Source organism: Alnus glutinosa, chromosome 2, assembly GCF_958979055.1.
Source record: "Alnus glutinosa chromosome 2, dhAlnGlut1.1, whole genome shotgun sequence".
In the NCBI taxonomy this organism is placed as follows: domain Eukaryota; kingdom Viridiplantae; phylum Streptophyta; class Magnoliopsida; order Fagales; family Betulaceae; genus Alnus; species Alnus glutinosa.
The window spans coordinates 29,576,915-29,598,649 of record NC_084887.1 but is presented as its reverse complement, the minus strand read 5'-3'; the positions used below and the strand labels follow the sequence as shown (position 1 = coordinate 29,598,649).

Below are 21,735 nucleotides of genomic sequence, written 5' to 3'. Positions count from 1 at the left end.
CAAAACCCACCAAACAGTCTCTCTCTCTCTCGCACATATCCAAACTCACTTTAACGTTTACAATATGGGATTCCTAGGCAAAGTTTGACACGCTCCTTCCCATTGAATCCCACGCGCCACCACTCCCATTGCACCCCCCCCACCGTTTTTCCTCTCTCCCCGCTATCTTCCCTTTCCTATCTTTTCTGCTTCATCTCTCTCGCTCTGTCTCTTTTGTGGTTTGTGTGATCTGAGGGGTTTGGGAGCTTTATGAGTCTGTGGCCGTCCATGATATCAGAATGGGTGGAGTCACGTCGTCGATCGCGGCCAAGTTCGCCTTCTTCCCGCCGACCCCACCGTCGTACACTGTGATGGTGGACGACACGCGCGCCGGCCGACTCTATATCCCCGAGGTTCCGAGGAGGGACAACGTCAACGTGGACGTGCTCAAGCTCCGCAACCGCAGAGGCAACGACATCGTGGCCGTCCACGTCAAGCATCACAAGGCCTCCGCCACTCTGCTCTACTCCCACGGAAATGCCGCTGATTTGGGTCAGATGTTCGAGCTCTTCGTCGAGCTTAGCATTCGGCTTCGTGTCAATCTCATGGGGTAATTTTTGTTTCGTCTGCTTTTTGCTTCTGAGCTGAGATTTGGGTTTTTGGGCTTTAGTTTATGTATGTGGGTTTCTGGAGTTTTTAAGCGATGTGTTTGGATTGATTTCTAGTTTTCAGATGTTGTATTGATTGAGAGTCTAAAATTTGATGGGTGTTGCTTAGTTTGGTGAATTTGTCATCGAAGTGCAAATGGACTTTGTCTCCTTTTTTAAGTTTTTGGAGTTCTAGTGCTTGTGGATATAATGTTTGTTGAGATGCTGAAGAGACTACTAATGGATACGTCGAAAATGATTAATCTTTGCCTCTATTATTTTTATAGCAGCGTATGGTCTTTGATGTGTAAACTTTCTCTGATGGTTCTTTTTTGATAGAAAAAGGTTTTTTAGGAAGGTTCTTGAAATTTTTAGATACATGATGTCACAAACAAACGTTAACTTTGGAGGGCACCGATTTAGAACAGCAAGTGGCTGATTTTTGTGGCAGCTTTAGTTCAAGGAGGGAGAGGGTATTATGGAATCTAGCTTGGCAGGGTAGGTGTTAATAATCGGATTTGAGGCATTCTAGGCATTCTGCCAATTGTCAAGATCATTGAATGCTCTTCTTAATCTCACTTGATGTCTCTTCTGATTTGTTTTTGGTTTGCCAAAAATTAGGTAAACAGCAATACTTGTTAACATTCAGACTAGAGATGCCCAACCTGAAGAGATGCTTTAGTAACTTCTTTAAGGATCATTACTAACAGTTGGTCAAAGAAAGATAACTGGATGAATTTATGGATTGCATGTATTGACAATAGAACTTGAAAAAATAGGTGATGTTCCATATGATTCTCATTTTCCAGATTTTAGAATTATTAAGTTCTGTTGTTTTTGTTTTGCTTTTTAATAAAAACTGCATCAAGAGAAGAACTCAATTGTAACTAAATACATCGTACTGATTTTTTAAAAACTTCCCTGTAGAGAATCTTATCTGCCATTTTTTCTGTTCACGTTCAGATTGTCCTGAATTCCAATGTCTTGGGTAGTGCGCATGTGTGCATTTCTCAAATGGAAGTTGTCTGGTACTGGTTAGAATTGACATTATCTATCTTGGACAAGTGTAAGGTTTAGGACTTTCTGAATGTTACTAAGAGCATCTCTAGCACCAAGAGGTATTTTACCTAATCAAAAAGCACTATTCTCTATTTTACCTACTCATATTTCAATACAAAACTCCAACAGATTCTCTATTTCATTATCTACTTTCTTTAAATATTATTTTTTAAATTCCATTTGAGAGCATTTTTTTTTTGGTGTGTGGACAACAGCTCATGGGAAGATTTTGACATTGGATAATCTAAGAAAGAGAAGAGTAATAGTGGTGGAATTGTACTGCATGTGTAAGAGAAGCGGAGAATCTATTGATCATCTTTTACTCCATTGCGAAGTGGCACGAGAATTATGGAGTGCGATCTTTACTCTATTCGAAGTCCATTGGGTTATATGCCTGCAAGGGTGGTACAATTGTTATAGATTGTTTGGCGAGTAGTCGCTCAGTTTTAGATGTGTGGAGGGTGGTCCTGGTCAAATCGCTTTTTAGTTGCAAAAGTTAAGCATCTGTTTTGTCAAAATATTCTTGCAACAAGGGAATGATAAAGATTTATAAAAGGTGTTCTGAGTTGTTTGTCAATGTATTTGTCTTGAGAGCAGAAAACAAATTTTTTAACAAACACGGTTTTAATCTAGACTTTTGAGGAAATTTGGAGGCTTGGTGATGGATGGGTGATTTGGGGTTTTTATTTTATGGATATTAGGTGTGAAGGGAGATAAGATTTATAAAAGAGGAGAAGAAGAAGAAGATAACCTAGGCATCACATATAGTTTTTCTAAGCATCAACTTAGAGTAGGGGTGTCACTAGAACTTGAGGGGAGATGGGGACCCAAAAAAAAAAAAAAAATTGGGGGTAAAAAATAAATTTTGCAAGGAAAATACTCATAAAAACATATATTTTAGAGGCTTTTTAAAAAAATTGGGGGTGCTGAAGACCCCCCACCCATTTTTAATGTGGTTCTGCCCTTGACATAGAGTTTGCTCAGCATCACACCTCAAAGGAGTGCACCACACTAACTGCAGCATTTTTATTTTTAATTTGATAGATAATCAGAGAAATTTTATAGATAGCGTAGGCTCCCTTGAGCATACAGGAAGTATGAAAAAAAAAAAAAAAAAAAACTCGCAAAGACCCAACCACAACAGAAAACCCAAAACTAAACACAATCCCAATAGGATTTGGACTCCATGGGGTTGACTATTAAATTATGTTATTAAAATCCAGAAATAAAACCTAATAGCATATGAAAACCCATAACCCTGGGCCACCAAGTCTCACCTGTATCTAGAAATTTTGAAATTGTGAAAACACCCCTACTCAATAGTTTTAACTCAAAGAAACTTAAAAATCAGACTCAATAGTATCAAGTGTAGCATACGAAGGGTGCTCACTAGGCCCAACATTGGAATTAGACCATATTTGGAAGGATTTTAATCTTTTGTTTTGCTCTTTCAAGAGCTTCTTGCTGCCTGTGTCATTCTTCCTTGGTTGGATAAAATTCATCCTCAAGTTTTGAAGTGAAGTAGTATTAATTCTTGGATTCTTGAATTGCATCCTTGACAATAGATCAGAAGTTTTGAACTTTATTTTTCTTTCTTTTTTCTTTTTTTTAAGAGGCAACCATGGTAACAATGCATCTTCCTTCTTGTCAAATGTAGCATTAAATTTTCAGGAATGACAAGATCAATAATAGGAACCATCAATGGGAAACATAACCTTTGGTTGATTCATAGGAAGTACTATTGAATTATGCATCTACACCTCTTTATGTACTAGAGGAGGCTGATCAGTTGCTGATTTATCAAATTCATGGGTGAGAAAAACATGTTTAACCTCTAATTCTTTGCTCCTTTCTCTTTGCCAAGCAAGTCTAGGTTTCTGTTCTCATCATAAACAGGCTCTCTTGGACTTTCATCTTGCTGTTTTAGTATTTCAGCCCTCTGTTTATGTCTTTCCTCTTGTTCTTGCTGATCTAGCTTTCCAGCAATATACTTTGGCATTTTTTCCTCCTTTTCAGTGGCAGACTTTGGTGGTTGTTGATATTTCTTCGTCTTCTCTGCACTCATGGGCTTCAAAACATTTTCTTTGTTGTCGAACAAGAAATATATGTATGTTCTCTCCCACAAAGTTGCACATCATGATTGTATAGCGTTGGCCAATTAAGATGTCTGTGGAGGTCATAGGAATCACATCACACTAGTGACTGATATAGAACTACCATCTACTCAAGCCACCTTGAATACTGGCAGATGTGATTTGATTGGATGCTGAGATGAAGTTTAAAACAACTTTCATCCTTAATAATAAGTTTTTTCGCTTGAAACATAGAGTTATGCCTACAATCTTCATCTCTCTTGTTTAGGTGTGGCAAGGATACGCCTAAGGGCATAGAGAAGAGAAGTATCAATTTCATCTCTTCCAAATCATCGAAGTCTGGAACCCTATCATGATGATTCAACTGTTCACATTCTATCAAAATTTGAGACAGGACAAAAGTTCTACTAAACCAAGCTACTGTAGGACAGCAGGTGTCTGAGGGAAATTAGAGTTGTTTGGGTTCCGGTTTTGTGGTGGAAAAGGCTAGAAAAATTAGTGCCTGAAGGTTTCAGTTATGGTAAGGAAAGGGATTTGGTTTAAAGGCGAAAAAAAGGGATCAATTTTCTGTGTTGCTGTTCTGGTATATGATCAGTAAGCCAAGAATATGGTATTTTGGGTTGTTTGGTTGTTATTTGATGGATGGATGGTTTGCAGGTTTTAAGATTTGGATTCTTAGGGAAAGATGAGCATACAATTCAGGTATCAGTTTGATGGAATCTGATTGAAATTGCTGCAAAATTCAAAGAAAACAAGAATAAGAAAAAGAAGATAGAGATAGGAATCACATGTAGTTTTCCTAAGCATCAAGCCTAGGTTCCTAGCGCCATACCTTGGAGAATGGTAGCATCACATAAACTTTTTATTTTGATATGTAATTGGTCACATCACAGACTTTAAGAGTGCGATTGCTACAAATTTTCATAAAACTGTTCTCTATTTAATTGAAAGCATTATTTTAAAATGCATAGAAAACAAAACCTAATGCTAATTATTAGACTTGGACAACATAACCTTTGACTGCTAAGCCCAAGTTATTAAAACCCACAGAATGAAACCTAATGACATAAGAAAACCCATAATCCATGTTAGAGCCCACAGCTAGAAATTTTAGATATTATGAAAATACCCGACTCTTTAAATTAATTAAAAGTGGAAATAAACTAAAACCGAAACTTCCTAATGCAAAGAAACATAATGATAAGAATTGATAGTAGCTAATGTAGGCTGAGGAGGGCACATTAGGCCCCACATCAAAGATAAGACATATTTTGAACAAATTTCTTAATTTTGCTCCTTTTTAAGCTTCCTGCTGCCTGCATCACTTTCTATCTGGTTTGATGAGTGTCTGGTCTGATTTAACATTTGCAATAGAGGTTTCTGGAATTTCTTCAAATGCTAAGGACAAAACTTCTATTTGGGTTATTAGAGCTACATAAGTATGAATATAAAGATAAACGATCTCTTTTACTAATTAAAGATGCTGAAGATAAAAACAGAAGTAAACTCTTTTTTTGACACAACTATTTCTTTCTCGAACTGTGATATATAAATCATCATTTCGGTTAATTTAATGACCCTTGCTTTTATGGCTTCTGCAGGTATGATTACTCTGGCTATGGACAATCAACTGGAAAGGTTGGATGCCTAGCTTCTCTAATCCTAATTATTAGAAATGGGAGAAAAATTTATTACTTGCTTGTATCAACCTTAGCAATTCTATATATTCATCTAGGTGTCAATTCTTTAGAGTACTAAGATATCCTTATTTTTTTTTTTATTGGAAAACTTCACTTATAATTCCTGATCTTTTATCAATTTTGAAAAAGGTACCAAAACTTTAAAAAGTGTCAATTTAGGGTATCAATCTTTCAATTTTTTTCAATTTCAACCCTCCGTTAGAATTTTCTGTCAAATCCTATCAAAATTTTCAAAATACCCATATTTTATTTTATTTTTTTTTTTAAAAAAATTATAAATTTTTTTAAAGATTCAGACATAGGTTGTTTTGCGAATTCCGTTAAATTCTGACAAACACCTAAATTCTAGCATTCTCTCTCTCTCTCTCTCCAAAAATAAAGAGGGGTATTTTGGAAATTTTGACAAGATTTAATGAAAAATTCTAACAGAGGGTTGAAATTAAAAAAATTGAAAGATGGATACCTGAAATTAATACTTTTTAAAGTTTGGGTACATTTTTTCAAAAGTGATGAAAGATCAAGAGTTATAAGTGAAGTTCTCCATTTTTTTTTTAATAAAAACTCCAAGAATTTGAGTGTAATTGCATTAACCTTTTTTGCTTTGCTGGACTTCATTTATCATTTATATGATTATACCCTTCTTTTCAATAAGCTGAAATTATAACTCAAATGTTGAGTAGGTAGAAGGTCATGAGTCATGTGACAAGCATCTCTGACCCACTAAGCCTGACCAATTATAGATTCCTATACATGCAGTGATATGTGAACAATGAAAATTTTAAAATGAAAAAATAGAAAAAAAAGAACCAAATTTAAATCCGGTTTTTTATTTTTATTTTTTCCTTTTTAGTAATTTTTAGTTTTTTTTAGTATAATTTAAAGAATTTTTATAATTTTATAAAGAGTATTTTTGTCCTTAGGGGAGACATTGACACAATTGGTAGTTTGAGAGACACATTGACAATGAGGTGGTAGTTTGAGGGAGGTATATGTACTTTCAAAATTAAAAAAGATAATAAGAATTCTCAATTTTTTGAGAAAGGATGTAGCTTGTCACCATGATGCATTTTGTATTGGTATATTCCAGTTGTAGAAACCACATGGGGAGTGATGTTTCTCTGAATAATGATTGCTTCATTTTTTTCTTGGAGATTTGATATAGAAGAATCTGACCTACTGATTATTCATATTTAATGGCAGACTAAGTTTATGGTGGATATTCACTAGGTCAAGTAGAAAGCACTTCAACTTGTGAATATTGTTATTTCAGAAACAAAAGCACACAACGGCATGCCAACGTCACAAACATAATAACTTGAGATCGTTTTTAGCCTGTTGAATCATATGATCATACTAGCTTTTTTGTTCTTATTGTGTTTGGTACTTCAGTTTCTGATAAATACTTTCTGTTCAGCACTAACTAGGGCCAGCACCTAAGCAATATCTTGAGCTTTTTGTTTTCTGGACTATAGTTTGATATGTCTGAAGACATTCATTATTCCATGGGATCTCAAGTTGGGACCCAGAAACTGAATTTCCTTAGCATATATGATTATCAACATTTATTTGTTGGCGGAATACTATGCTTGAATGACTTCCGATCATTTTTCAGATTACTTGCCTTGGAAAAAAAATCCTCACATGATAACAGTCATTTGTTTTTTGGTATTGAAACAGCCATCTGAATGTAATACATATGCCGACATTGATGCAGCATATAAATGCCTCAAAGAGCAGTATGGTGTCAAAGATGAACAATTAATATTATATGGTCAGTCTGTTGGTAGTGGCCCCACTCTTGATCTTGCTTCAAGAATATCGAACTTGAGAGGAGTGGTTTTACATAGCCCAATTTTGTCTGGGCTGAGAGTGTTATACCCAGTCAAACGGACATACTGGTTTGATATTTTTAAGGTAGTTTCATACTGTTGATTCTACTACACATGCCTGTTTCATTTGGTAAATAGTCACTGATTTTTTTTTTTCTTTTCAGAATATTGACAAAATTGGTATGGTGAACTCTCCTGTTCTTGTTATACATGTAAGTAATATTTACTTTGATTCCATTTTCAGTCTCTTCGGGCTGTTTATTATAACTACCTTCATCAAATTCTCTCTCTTTTTGTGTGTGTGTGGGTGATTAAGTTTATGGACCATGCAAGTGTTGGTACCTTAACTATGATACATGATTTTTCTTTGGCATTTGAATGTTTCCTTATTCAGATTAGGAATGGCAAAATTTTCTTCTGCATAATGTTTCAAGGGATAGAGTACAAAGGAACTCTATCACCATCAGTTAGGAGAAATTTGACATAGGGCGGAAAACTTTCCTCCTGAATCACAAATGAACCTTATGAGGTCACAATCTTCTTTTGATCTTTTCCTACAATGATAGCAATTTATAAATTCAACTAGATCTGCCAAATCTTTTTGCAGATGTGTTGAGCTAATTAATGATCCTTGATGATGCTTTTATTATAGGGAAATCAGGTCAGGATCCCATGTGCATTTTGTCATTTTCACCTTAAGACCCCAATTTTCAATTTGATAGATTCGAGACTTGAGTTTAGCCTCATTCTGAATACAAGACCTCCATTAGCCTTTTTGTCAAATAGATAAGAAAAATAGACGTGAAGATACAATTATATCTCTCTAATAAAGAAACTGATTATGGAGAGGCGGTGTTGCGTGGAGGCTAAGTCCTTTCTGTTTACGGTGGTAGAAGGAGCCTCTGTGGTGAGATTGGAAGAAAGGAGGGGGAATTTCTCAGGGATGATTCTGCTTGGTGCTCACATGGTTGGCTGGCTAGTTTCAACGGTGGAGAGTCTGTTGTGGTGTCCGGGGGAAAAGGATTTCATTAGGTCCTTCAGGGAGGGGTCTAAGGTGCTTATTGTTAGACGAGGGGGCAATGTAGCTGGTAGATTTCTTGAAGTGGCAGTGTATGCTGTGGGTGGCCGGAGAGGGGTTATTTACTTCCCTGAAGGTTTTGAGGGACGGGGGTGGAGGAAAGTTGTTCTTGAGTTGGGTAAGGTTAGTGCTTTCCTCAAAATCCCGGATGGGCAGGGTTTGTCTCCTTTAGCTTCATCCACAGAGAAGATAAGCTTAGATGGTATTGATAATTTTAAAGTTTCTGCCCCTGCTGTCCAAGCCGTCTCTCCCGGAAAACATGGAGGGTCCTCCTTCGCTGATGTTCTGCGTAGGGGTGCTAATGGTATGGAGGTGGAGAAGAAGATGCCTCTTCCAGTGGTTCCGGTAGAGGTAAAGCGCCGTGATCCTTTGGTGAAGGAGAAGATGCTGTTTCAAACAGAGAAACCATTGGGCAAGGACCGGTGTGACCATTGTGGCGCTGATAACGTGAAGGAAGGGATGAATGTCAGTCGGCTGCCTGAAAATTCTGAATCTCGAGGCATGGATTATAGCTGTTTCGGTGTCTCTTGTGCAGACCGTCAGCTGTCAGGGGTGGAACACAGTTTCCCTCTCTCCTGTTGTGGAAATGCCAGCTGGAAAAGTTGAAGGAGGACGTGGACCAGGCTCTTAACAGAGTTTGTGAGGGGCTTTATTCGCTTGGGCCTGGATGTAAGTCCAAGCGGTTTGGGCGGAAGACCAGCAACAAGAAAAAGAAGAGGAGGCTGCATTGGGCTCCGGTAGCTCAGAAGCCCAGAGATGACCCGATAGTTGCAGTGCGTCCTGACGTGGGTCCATCGTCGGCGTCGGGTTATGGTGGGTCAGAGACAGTTCCGGCCGTTTCTGAGCTTTCCGGTGGGGTGTGTCCGTCGTCGTTCTCGTCTGTTCCTTCTGTTTCGGAAATTCAGTCCCCCAAACCTGGGCGAGATCCTCTGCCTGATCTCGGGACAACGGCTCAGGAGGTTGGAGTGGGTTCGCATGGGTCGATGGCCTTTTCACCGGTGAGTCCTGGGCCTTTCGTTGGCTCGGCTTCTTCCAGTGATATCCCTGATTTGGCTAGCTTGGCATCTCAACCAGAACTGAATATTGGGTTTGCGTAGTCAGTGCCCAGTCTGGAGACCAACCTTGCTGTGTTTGAATCTTCATTGCATGTAGACGGTGAGCAGGCTGTCGGGGCTGGTATAGACCATTCGGACACCTTGGTTGCTACGGTTTTTTCTCCCTCAACTCTGCGCTGGTTTCTGACCCATTTCCTCATAAGTCTGCTACTTTGAGGGTTAGGAAGGGGCTGGATATGGTTCCGGTTCTGGAGGCTGAGGGAGCTTTTTCTAGGGGTATTCCTTGTAAGCAGGAGGGTTCAATTGAGCTTGTCGTTGCTCAATCTGCACTCAGTTCTGCCTTAGTGGAGGGTGGTGGAGGCGATGAGGTGGAGGATTTGGGCCCGATATCGGTTTTGCCTTTGGCAGTGGAGATGGACATGGATTCCAGTTCGATTGTGTCTCCTAGATGGGTGATGGAGAAGGTGAAGGGTTACTACAAACTTATAGGAGTGTCATGTGAACAATTTGAAGACAAACTGTTGGCTTTGTTTGAACTAATCGAAGCCAAGCGGGATCAATCGTTGGCAAGGGTTTCCTCAGTATCAGGAGTGAAAGGTCAAAGGGAAATTAAGCGGCTGGATTGTTCCATAAACTATGACAAGAAAGGGGTTCAATCGTATAGTAGGAGAGGAAAGGGAAGGGAGGGAAGGGGCTTGTTTTGTGTTAATGATGCTTAAAATTCTATCTTGGAATGTTAGGGGATTAAATGAGCTAGACAAGAGATTGCGTATTAAAGGGCTCATCAGAGATTGGAAGGCTGATTTGGTGTGTTTGATGGAGACAAAAATGGAAGTCATTCTAGAGAGGTGGTTCGAAGTTTATGGGGTTGTCAACATGTGGATTGGTGTTTTATGAGGGCTAGTGGGGCGTCAGGTGGGATTCTAATTATGTGGGATAGGAAGGTTGTGGAGAAGGTGGATGAATGCGTGGGGCGGTATACTTTAGCTGTTTCGTTGCGTAACGTTAATGATAACTTTTTGTGGGCGTTTGGGGGTGTGTATGGGCCTAATGATGATGGGGAGAGGAGGGTGTTGTGGGATGAGATGGCTGGTTTGATGAGTTGGTGGGATAGGCCGTGGTGTTTTGGGGGAGATTTCAATGTGGTGCGGTTTCCAAGTGAGCGTTCTGGAGTTGGTGGTTTTTCTGTTTCTATGGAAGAGTTCTCGGAGTTCATTCATGGGCAGTGTTTGGTGGATCTTCCTCTCAAAGGAGGGCAGTTCACTTGGCCCAATAATCAGGTTTGGTCTAAAATTGATAGGTTTCTGTTATCACCGGAGTGGGAAGAACATTTCCCTGATGTGTCACAAAGTCATTTACCTCGGCTTTTTTCGGACCATTTTCCCTTGTTGTTGGATTGTGGAGTGCATAGAGAAGGGAAAGGATATTTCAAATTTGAAAACATGTGGCTCAAATCCGATGGTTTTGTAGATCTTGTGCAACGTTGGTGGGAGTCTTATGGTTTTCAAGGACTACCAAGTTTTGTGCTGGCTAATAAGTTGAAAGCTTTAAAGGTAGACTTGAAGAAATGGAATGCGGAGGTTTTTGGTGATGTGAGGAAGAAGAAGAAAGAATTATTGGAAGGTATTAAAGAGCTGGAGTGTTTTGAAGAAGATCGGGGGTTAGTGGAGGAGGAGAGGGTTCAGAAGTCAGACATGATCAGAGAGATGGAAAAAACACTCCTGTGCGAGGAGATTAATTGGAGGCAAAAATCTCGGGCTCTGTGGCTAAAGGAAGGGGATAATAATACTAAATTTTTTCATAGGGTGGCTAATTCCCATCGGAGGTACAATCATGTGGGAGTCTTGAGGATTAATGGGGCTCTGTCTTCTGATCCGTTGGAAATTAAGGAGCATATTGTGAATTATTATGACTCTCTTTACACCGAGCAGAGTTCGTGGCGGCCTAGGGTGGATGGGATTTCTTTCTCCTCCATTGATGCGGATGAGTGCCTCTGGTTAGAACGAGGCTTTGAGGAGCAGGAGGTGTGGGAGGTGGTGCGGGAGATGAATGGGGATAAGGCTCCGGGTCCAGATGGTTTTTCTATGGCGTTCTTTCAGCAATGTTGGGGGGTTCTCAAAAAAGATATTATGGGGTTTTTTTCGGAATTTCATAATAGTTGCCAGTTCGAGAAGAGCTTGAATGCTACTTTTGTTTCCCTTATTCCTAAGAAGGCTGATGCGATGGAGATTAAGGATTTTAGGCCTATTAGTTTGGTGGGAGGAGTCTATAAAATTATCTCTAAGGTCCTTGCTAACAGGCTTAAATCAGTGTTGGGAAAAATTATCTTGAGCTCTTAGAATGCTTTTATTGGTGGAAGGCAAATCTTGGATTCAGTTCTTATAGCCAATGAATGTAAGGATAGCCAGATGCGGTCAGGGGAGGCTGGGTTATTATGCAAACTGGATTTGGAAAAAGCTTATGATCACGTGAATTGGGATTTCCTTCTTTACATGCTTCAGAGATGTGGGTTTGGAGAGAGGTGGAGGGATTGGATTAAATGTTGCATTTCTACAGTAAAATTTTCCATTTTGATTAATGGTATCCCTTATGGTTTCTTTCAGAGTTCGCGGGAGATTAGGCAAGGTGATCCTCTTTCTCCTTTGCTGTTTGTGGTGGTTATGGAAGCGCTTAGCAGGATGTTGTATGCGTCTATGCATCAAGGCTTGCTGTCAGGTTTCTCTGTGGGCATTAGGGGTAATGAAGATTTAGTGGTGAATCACTTATTGTTTGCGGATGATACCTTAATTTTTTGTGGAGCACAAGCCGAGCACGTTCGAAATTTGAGGTGTACCTTCTTATGTTTCGAAGCGGTGTCAGGGTTGAGGATCAATTTAGGCAAATCCGAATTGGTCCCTATTGGTGAGGTGGAAGAAGTGGAGTCTTTGGCACATATTCTGGGGTGTAGAATTGGGTCTCTGCCGATGACCTATTTGGGTATACCGTTGGGAGCGTCTTTCAAATCTATTTCTATTTGGAATGGGGTTATTGAGAAGGTGGAACGAAGGTTGGCTAGTTGGAAGAAACTTTATTTATCCAAAGGAGGTAGGATGACATTGATTCACAGTACTCTTTCTAGCATTCCTTCTTATTATTTATCTTTGTTCCCTATTCCTGTGAGTGTAGCTAAAAATTTGGATCGGCTTCAAAGGAATTTTCTCTGGAATGGTATGGGTGATGAGACTAAATTTCATTTAGTCAATTGGCATCGTATTTGTCTTCCAATTAAGGCTGGTGGACTGGGAGTTCGTAATGTTATTAATTTTAATCAAGCCTTATTGGGGAAATGGATCTGGAGGTTTTCTCAGGAGCGCGATGCTTTGTGGAGATCGGTTATTGAGGTGAAGTATGGGAGTGTGAGGGGAGGTTGGTGTTCTTTACCGGTGACAGGGCCTTATGGTGTCAGTGTTTGGAAGTTTATTCGTAAGGGGTGGGATAATGTTGCCAAGTTTTTGCGTTATGAAGTGGGTGATGGGTCCCATATTCGCTTTTGGCATGATCTATGGTGTGGGGACAGGCCTCTCAAGCTCTGTTTTCCAACTTTGTTTACTTTTGCGCGTTCTCCAGATGCTTGGGTGGTGGATAATTTGTCTTTGGTAGGAGGTGTGGCTCATTGGAATGTTCTCTTTACATGCAATGCTCAGGATTGGGAGTTGGAGATGGTGATGTCCTTTTTCGAACAGTTATACTCTATTCGGGTTCGACATGGGGAGGTTGATAGGGCGGTGTGGACTCTTTCCAAGAGGAGGAATTTTGAAGTGAAGACCTTCTATAAAGCTTTAGTTTGTCACGAGACGGCTTCTTTTCCTTGGAAAGGTATATGGCGTGTTAAAGCTCCGAAGCGGGTTGCGTTCTTTGTATGGACAACAGCTTTAGGGAAGATTTTAACTCATGACAACTTACGTAGGCGTGGAATTGTGGTGGTTGAGTGGTGTGTTATGTGTAAAAAGCATGGGGAATCCGTTGATCACCTTCTTCTCCATTGTGACGTGGCTCGAGTTGTTTGGAGTTTTTTTTTATGGTTTGTTTGGGGTGGAGTGGGTTATGCCTAGGAGCGTCTTGGACTTATTGAGTGCTTGGGGTACTTTGCTGGGTCGTGGTCCTGTTCACCGTGTCTGGAAACAGGTTCCTCTTTGTGTTTTGTGGGGCTTGTGGCGGGAGAGAAATTCTAGGCTTTTTGAGGATGTGGAGGTTCAGGCTGGGGCTCTTTGTAGAAATATGCTTAATATGTTGTTTTTTTAGGTGTCGGCGAATGGCATGGGTAGTATGTCGTACGCTGATTTTTTACTTTCTTGTTCGTTTGGGTCCTCTAATTAGGGGCTCCTTTGTATACTCCCTGTGCACTAGGGTTGCGCTCCTCTGCGTTTTTTTTTGAATTCTTACTTATCAAAAAAAAAAAATCTCTCTAATAATTTATTTATTTTTTTTTTTAAAAAAAAGCAATTGAAGATGAGTTGATGGTTTTGTTCACTGCCATTGAAGCGAGTTGAAACCAGAATGGTCCGGCTAGTTTCCCTAGTTCTCTTTCTATGTCAGTGAATAGAGGGCACTTTGAATTAGAGAGGTTAGCTTGTTCTATCAATTATGACCTTAAGGGAGGTCATTCTAGTATAGGCAAAGCAAGGAAAGGGGTACAACTTGTTCTTTATGAAGCCTAAGATACTGTCTTGGAATGTGAGAGGGTTCAACTAGAGGGATAGGAATCTTCTTGGAGAATGGAATGTTGACATTGTTTGTTTACAAGAAACTAAATTGGAGCTTGTGTCTAGGGCTGTTGTGCGCTGTTTATGGGGCTGTCAACATGTGGATTGGTGTTATTTGGGTTTGAGAAGGGCTTTTGGATGGATCTTGTTAATGTGAGATAGGAGGTTGGTAGAAAAAATTGAGGAGTGTGTGGGGGCATTTTTTGTTGCTTGCTCCCTTAGAAATGTCGAGGACAACTTTGAGTCGGCTTTTGTGGGTGTTTATGGTTCTAATGTCAACAATGACAAAAGAGTGCTTTGGGATGAATTGGTTGGGATATTAGTTGGTGGAATTTACTATGGTGTATTGGGGGTGATTTAAATATCATCCACTACTTGAGTGAGAGATCAAGCGACACCCGTTCTTCCCCAACTATGTTGGAGTTTCCCGAATTCTTTTTTGAATAGGGTATTATGGATATCCTTGTTGTAGGTGGAAACTAAACATGGTTTGATAATTGTGATCCTCCATTGTTGTCTAGATTTGATAGGTTTCTTCTCTCTCCTAACTAGAAAGCCCAGTTTCCAAATGTTTCTCAGAGGAGGCTCCTTAGATTTTTATCGGATCACTTCACTTTATTGCTTGATTGTGGTGATGTTGTTAGGCGCAGATGGTACTTCAAGTTTGAGAATTTGTGGTTGAAATAAGAGGGCTTCATGGAAAGGTGAAACAGTGGTTGACGTCTTACAATTTTCAAGGTTCCCCTAGTTTTATCTTGGCGTGTAAACTAAAAGCTTTGAAATTGATTGGAAAAAGTGGAATGAGGTGTTTGACAATGTTGTGAAGCGGAAAAAGGTTCTAGACGAACTTCGAGATCGTTATGTTATTGTAGAAGAAGAATCCTTGTCTGATGTTGAAACTTGAGAAAGGCTGAGATTACATGTGACTTGGAGGGGACTGCTCTATTGGAAGAAGTAAATTGGAGACATCAATTGAGGGCACTTTTGTTGAGAGAGGGAGACGAGTATAAAAATTTTCCACCGTGTGGCTAATTCGAACAAAGGAAACAACATTGTTGAATCCTTAGTTGTTAATGGCTCTATTTCTTTAGATACTACAGTAAGAAGAGAGCATATTCTATAGTTTTACATTCGTCTTTATTCAGACTTTCGGACTTGTTGGGAGGTTCTTAAAGAAGATAACATGAATGTTTTTCATGAGTTTTATAATTGAGGTAAGTTTGGAAGGAGCCTCAATGCTACTTTTATTGCCCTTATTCCCAAGAAAGCTAGGGCTGAAGATATTTAGGATTTTTGTCCTATTAACCTTGTGGGTGGCGTCCATAAAATCATGTCTAAAGTCCTAGCTAATAGGCTGAAAACGGTATTGGAGAGGATTATTTCCTGGTCTCAGAATGATTTCATCAGAGATAGACAAATTTTAGACCCAGTCTTTATTGCAAATGAATGTCTTGGCAGTAGAATCAAATTAGGGGATCTAGGTGTTCTTTGTAAATTGGATTTAGAGAAGGCTTATGATTATGTTAGTTGGGGTTTCCTGCTGTACCTGTTGAGGAGATGTGGCTTTGGGGAGAATTTGTGCATATGGATAGCACATTGTATCTCTATAGCATGTTTCTCTGATATGATTAATAGAGCTCCCTTTGGCTGCTTAAATATTTTTGTGGCTTGAGACAGGGAATCCTTTATCTCTTTACTATTCATCGTTGTTATGGATGTTTTGAGTAGAATGTTGCTTGCCACTGTAGATAGGGGGCTCTTATCATGTTTTTTTGTGGGGTCTAGGATAATGATGAGCTCGTTGTGTCTCATCCCTTATTTGTGGAAGATGTTAGAGGCTTGGCTTGTATCCTTGGTTGTAGGGTGTCCTCTATTCTAATGAAGCACCTAGGTCTTTTGTTGGGGGCTTCGTTTCAGGCAGAATCAATCTGGGATGGGGGCTTCGTTTAAGGAAAAAATCAATCTGGGATAGTATTATTGAAAAGATGGAACATCATTTAGTTGGTTGGAAGCGGCTTTATTTGTGTAAGGGTGGTAGGATCACTTTAATTAAAAGTTCTCTTTTCAATTTGCCTAATTATTTGTCCCTTCTCCATCCTTCTTGGTGTTACTAACTAAATTGAGAAAATTCAATGGCATTTCTTGTGGGGTAGAGTCGGATATGAGTTTAAATTCCATCTAGTCAATTGGTCTATTAGTACTCCAATTTCCTTAGGTAGTTTGTAGGTTAGAAACCCGTTTTTGTTTAACCTAGCTCTCTTGGGGAAGTGGCTATGGCGTTTTTCTAGGAAGAGAGAGGCTTTGTGGAGATCAAAGTTGGAAGTTAAATATGATGGGTGGTGTTCCAATGCGGTTCTTGGGTGATTCGGGGTTGGGGTGTGGAAAAGCAATAGGAGGGGGTGGGGGGATTTCTCTAGATTTACTAGATTTAAGGTGGGTGATGGGTCTAAAATTAGGTTTTGGCATAATTTTTTTTTGGGGGGGGGGGGGATCAAACTTTGAAGGTAGATTTCCCAAATTATTAAGGATACTACCTAGGAAATCAACTTCTATTCAAACTCTACCTAGGAAATCAACTTCTATTCAAACTCTAGTGTTAAGCTAGATAAGATTTAGTTATATTAGAATTCAAATTCTATGATAAATAGATAAGAGATAAGATAGCTAAGAATTCTAATCCTATTGTATAGGAATGAGATGCAGTCATATATTGTAATTCAAACTCTCTTGTATCCTCCTATATATATCAATGAAAACTCAATAGATGTGTACGGTTTTAAGAGCCAAAATATTCTTGTTCTATCATGGTATCAGAGCCCTCTCACCGACCAACGTCGTGATCCATGGCCGATTCTGACGCTGAGTCCTCTGCTTCGGCAACCTCCAATGCTTCCCAGCCTCCCCCGCCACCTCCGCCACCTACCCAACCCACAGTTGTCTTCACCGTCCCAAATATGAACCACAACCTTAGTATTAAACTCTCCAAAGGCAATTTCAATGCCTAGAAAACTCAAATTCTCGCCTATATCAAGGGCCAAGATGCCTATGGCTTTCTTGATGGCTCCTCGTTACCTCCTGCTCAAACTATTCCCAATCCCAACTCCACTGCCGGTGCTTCTGCCACCATAGTCAACCCTGACTTTCTTGCCTGGACTCAGCGTGATCAGATGATCCTGAGCATCCTAATTTCTACACTGTTCGAGCCATACGTCGTCCATGCTGTTGGATGCGTCTCGTCTGCTGCTCTCTGGAACACGCTTCTCACCATGTTTGCTTCTCAAGCTCGTGCGCGTGTCATGCAGATTTATTTTCAACTCGCCACTGTCAAGAAGGGCTCCAACTCAATCACTGAGTACTTTCAGACTATCAAGACATTAAGCGACACTCTAGCCGCTGCCGGTCAGCCTCTAAATGATTTTGAGAGCGTCTCTTTTCTTCTCAAGGGTCTCGGGTCAGAATATGATCCCTTTGTGACGTCTGTCACAACCCGAGTCGATCCCCTGTCCATTGATGAACTCTACGGTCATCTTCTCGCCCATGAAATGCGACTGGATCAGCAACTTCCAGCTGTTGATAATCTTTCCCCTGCTGCAAACTTCACCACCCGTGGTTCCTCTTCTCGGGGACGTGGTTTTCGCGGACGTGGTAGTCGTCCTTACAACAGAGGCCGTGGGTCTTCCTCCAGTAACCGCGGCCGCGGTTCCTACTTCTCTCAGGATGCGGCTTCTTCCCCCCGGCCTTCTTGTCAGATCTGTGGCAAACCTGGTCACTCTGCTATTCGCTGCTACCATCGACAGGATATGTCCTACTCTGAACAGTCTCAGCCCCCACAACAGCAGCTCTCTCCACAGGCCTACTATACATCTCCGGCTCTACCAGCTGAGGAATCTTGGTACCCGGACACTGGGGCTACTCATCATATGACAAATACCCTGCAGAACCTCAATATCTCTCATGAGGACTATCATGGACAGGATCAAATCCGTGTGGGTGATGGAACAGGTTTGCCTATCTCTCATATTGGGTCGGCTTCTTTATCTCTTTCTCGTCGTAATTTTGTTCTAAATCAACTCCTTCGGGTTCCCTCCATCTGTAAAAATCTCCTTTCGGTTAGACAATTTGCACTTGATAATTCTGTCTTTTTTGAATTTCATTCATCTTTCTTTGTCATTAAGGACTCTCAAACCGGGATCATCCTCCATCAAGGGCGCACTAAAGATGGTCTCTATCACCTTCTTCCCTCATCGAGTTCTCCACCAATAAATCAAGCACTGGTTGGTGCTCGTACATCAACTACTTCTTGGCACAAGCGCTTAGGTCACCCAGCATTTTGAACAGTCCACCGTGTTCTTTCTCAGTTTCAGCTTCCGGTTCATTCCAATAAGGCAGTCACACCTTGCAAGATCTGCCCACAAGCTAAGGGTCATCAATTGCCGTTTTCTTCCTCTACTTCCAGCATTTGTAAACCTTTAGAATTAGTTTATTCAGATGTATTCTATCACAAATTTTAGTATTGCTCGCTGTAAGGAAGCTTCGATGGTAGATCATGTCCAATTTTTTTTTATTTTTTTTAAAAAATTACAGTGTTATATCACTTTTATCAAATTAGTGAATGATTGAGAGGTTGAGATGGTCATTTCGTTCTTTAATCTTTTGTATTCTCGGGGTTGAGACGAGGTGCAGGATAAAATATGTTGGATCCCTTCTAAAAGGCGGACACTCGAATTTTGATCTTTCTATCATGTGCTTAGTCCTCTGTTGGCTCTCCCTTTCCCAGAAGACCATTAGGAGAAGTAAGGCTCATTCAAGAGTAGCATTCTTTGTATAGACGGAAGTATTAGGGAAGATTTTAACTCTAGATAACCTGAGAAAGAGACACGTCATAGTGATGGATTGATGTTGTATATGTATGGAAGAAGAGCGGGGAAACCATTGATCATTTTTTGCTTCAAAGTGAAGTGGCTAGAGATTTATGGGTATCGATTTTCCGTCATTTTGGGAAATAGTGGGTCATGTCCCAACGGGTGGTGGAGCTATTGACTAGTTAGAGAGGCCAGTTTGGAAGCCTTTGTCATATAGAAGTTTGGAGAATGGCTCCTTTATGCTTAATGTAGTTTATTTGGAGAGAACGCAATGTTTAAAACTTTGGAGATTGTGAGAATGGTGATAGAATTAAAAGTTATTGTGTTCAAATTTCTTCATGTTTGGATAACTGCTTATGATAGCTCTTGCTTTTCTAGTTTTCTAGAATTTATGGATTTCTGTTTTTCCTAATTGGGTCTCTCTAGTATGCTTATTGTGTACTTGGGTTGTGCCTCTTTGTGCTTTCTAATATGATTGAATTACTTTATATAATAATAATAAGAAAAAGAATTGTGCATATCAGAGGGCTCCTAGCATAAGGGTGGCCGCGAGCCACACCTCAGTTAGGGGGTGGCCAACTCGGGGTGGTTCACTGCCACACTTGTGAGGCAATTAGGTAGACTTTTTTTTTTTTTGCTATTTGTTCAATTTTTTTACTAGAGGTATAATTATATTTTTTCACATGATTTGAGTTTACAATAATGGGCCTAAACTCGGGTCCCAAATCTATCAAATTGAAAACCGAAGCCATAAAGTCAAAATAACAAAAAACACGGGGGTAAGACTTGATTTCCATCTATCATTGGGGGTGGGAATCATTATTTCATTATTTATGAAGCATGAAGGGTTCTGATTTGTATTTATGCTTATTAAATGAAGGGTAAGACTTAAATGTTGTGGTTGGGTTAGGGTAGCTGTTTTAATGTGGTCTTGTTGCCCCAAGCGATCACATTGCATTCTAGTTCTTGCCCTTTCCAAGAGAAACCATACAAAATACTACTTTTCTTTTCCCTCAATTTTCATACTGAAATTAATAATGAACATCTTATGTTCCATATTCAGGGGACTGCTGATGAAGTTGTGGATTGGTCCCATGGGAAGCAGCTTTGGGAGCTTTCAAAGGAAAAGTTCGAACCCTTGTGGTTAAGTGGAGGTGGACATTGCAACCTTGAGCTTTACCCAGAATTCATTAAACAGCTAAAGAAATTTGTACATGCCATTGGCAAATCAAAAGCAGCCACAAATGGTTCTAATAAAACTACAGTAGAATCTGATAGTCAGAGCAAACCATCGGAAACTGGACCGTCGGATAAATTTGAATTGGGTCCGGACCTTCCAGAAGTTTCTAGAAACAGTTTAGATAGCCGACTCGAGAAGTCTAGAAAGTCAAACAAGCCTGAGAAGTCTCGCATGAGCACTGACCGCGTTGACAGGTTTAGGAGAAGAAAGGGCCTAGTCTGGTGATTAATTTACACGCACAGCAATTAAATAAGGTTAATTATCTGCTAATATCTACATGAGAAGGTAATCTATTTTCACTCCTGATTATGTAATGATGTCAATTCTAGATGGAATATATCAAGATGAGTGTGATCTTTATAAAACTTTTTTTTTTTTTTTTAATCTGTATGTATGCTCAAAAGATTGAGAGGAATCTTGCTTTTCTGTTTCTTTTCTTCTTTTGTAAAATCAACAGCCTCATTTGAACACACAAATAATGCAGTTTCAGCTATTTTCTTAAAGTCTCTTGAGTTGATATTCTTATTGTATGTGGGAAAGAGACACTAGAAATTATGGGATGGTACCAGCCTTAGAGGCCTACGTCTACCACTGAAAACTATGCCCTTTAGGACTACATTTTGTTCTTTATTGTCCTGATACAATTTACTATACAAATGGCCATTTTTATAGGGGAAATGAGGTATGTGGAGTGAAATAAGAAAGTTTGATTACAGTCACTCAACTATGGTAAATACTTTAGTTAAAATGGAAGTCCTATATTCTAATTACAGATACTCAAGGCATCCCCTTTAACAATCAGGGCCTAGATATTCTGTGCAGTCGCCTCCTTGATAGCCACCAATGCCGCCCAAGATCCTCCTATACAAGGACTTGTGGTAGCTATAGCAAGAGGATGAGTCTGAGTAAAAATGACCACTTAGCCGAGTAGTTTGAGGGTTGGAATATTCGTTAGATATCATCATTCTGCAAGTTTAATCATCCAGCACTCACCCCTATTTGCACTGATGTCGCTTCTACCATGCAATTTGTTGTATAATTGTTGTGATAAAATAAATTTAGTATTTCAAAAAAGCACAAAAGAGCAGAATAAAAATAATCTAATCACACTACACTAAGATTTAATGTGATTATGCTTAACAAGCTTATAGCCACACATGCAAGAACGACTAAGAGAAAATTCACTATCAAAAGATGAAATATAAAAAATACTAGATGAAAAACCATTCAAAACCTAAATCTCCAATAGATCCAAAGCCTCACACTTTGATAAAAGAAAATTAGGAAAAATATACAAACCCATCTTGATCTACTACGCAATTTGCGATGAATCCCCTCCCCCACCAAAAAAAAAACCAAGAAATTGCAATGCACTTCTTTTGTGATGCAAAAAGACAAAAATACTCCTATAAATTTGAAGAAAAAAAGAAAGAAAGAAAAAAAGCCACATT

General features: G+C 39.7%; 1 protein-coding gene across 1 annotated transcript; it reads left to right on the top strand.

The window, feature by feature from the left end:
- On the top strand, window positions 1-20,784 carry LOC133859305 (uncharacterized). The gene is made up of 5 exons (XM_062294667.1): window positions 1-589; window positions 5,380-5,416; window positions 7,156-7,392; window positions 7,472-7,519; window positions 20,108-20,784. Exons 1-5 carry the CDS (start codon window positions 279-281, stop codon window positions 20,507-20,509), a joined length of 1,035 nt encoding a protein of 344 aa, XP_062150651.1. The 5' UTR covers window positions 1-278; the 3' UTR covers window positions 20,510-20,784.
- Window positions 20,785-21,735: the final 951 nt, after the last annotated feature.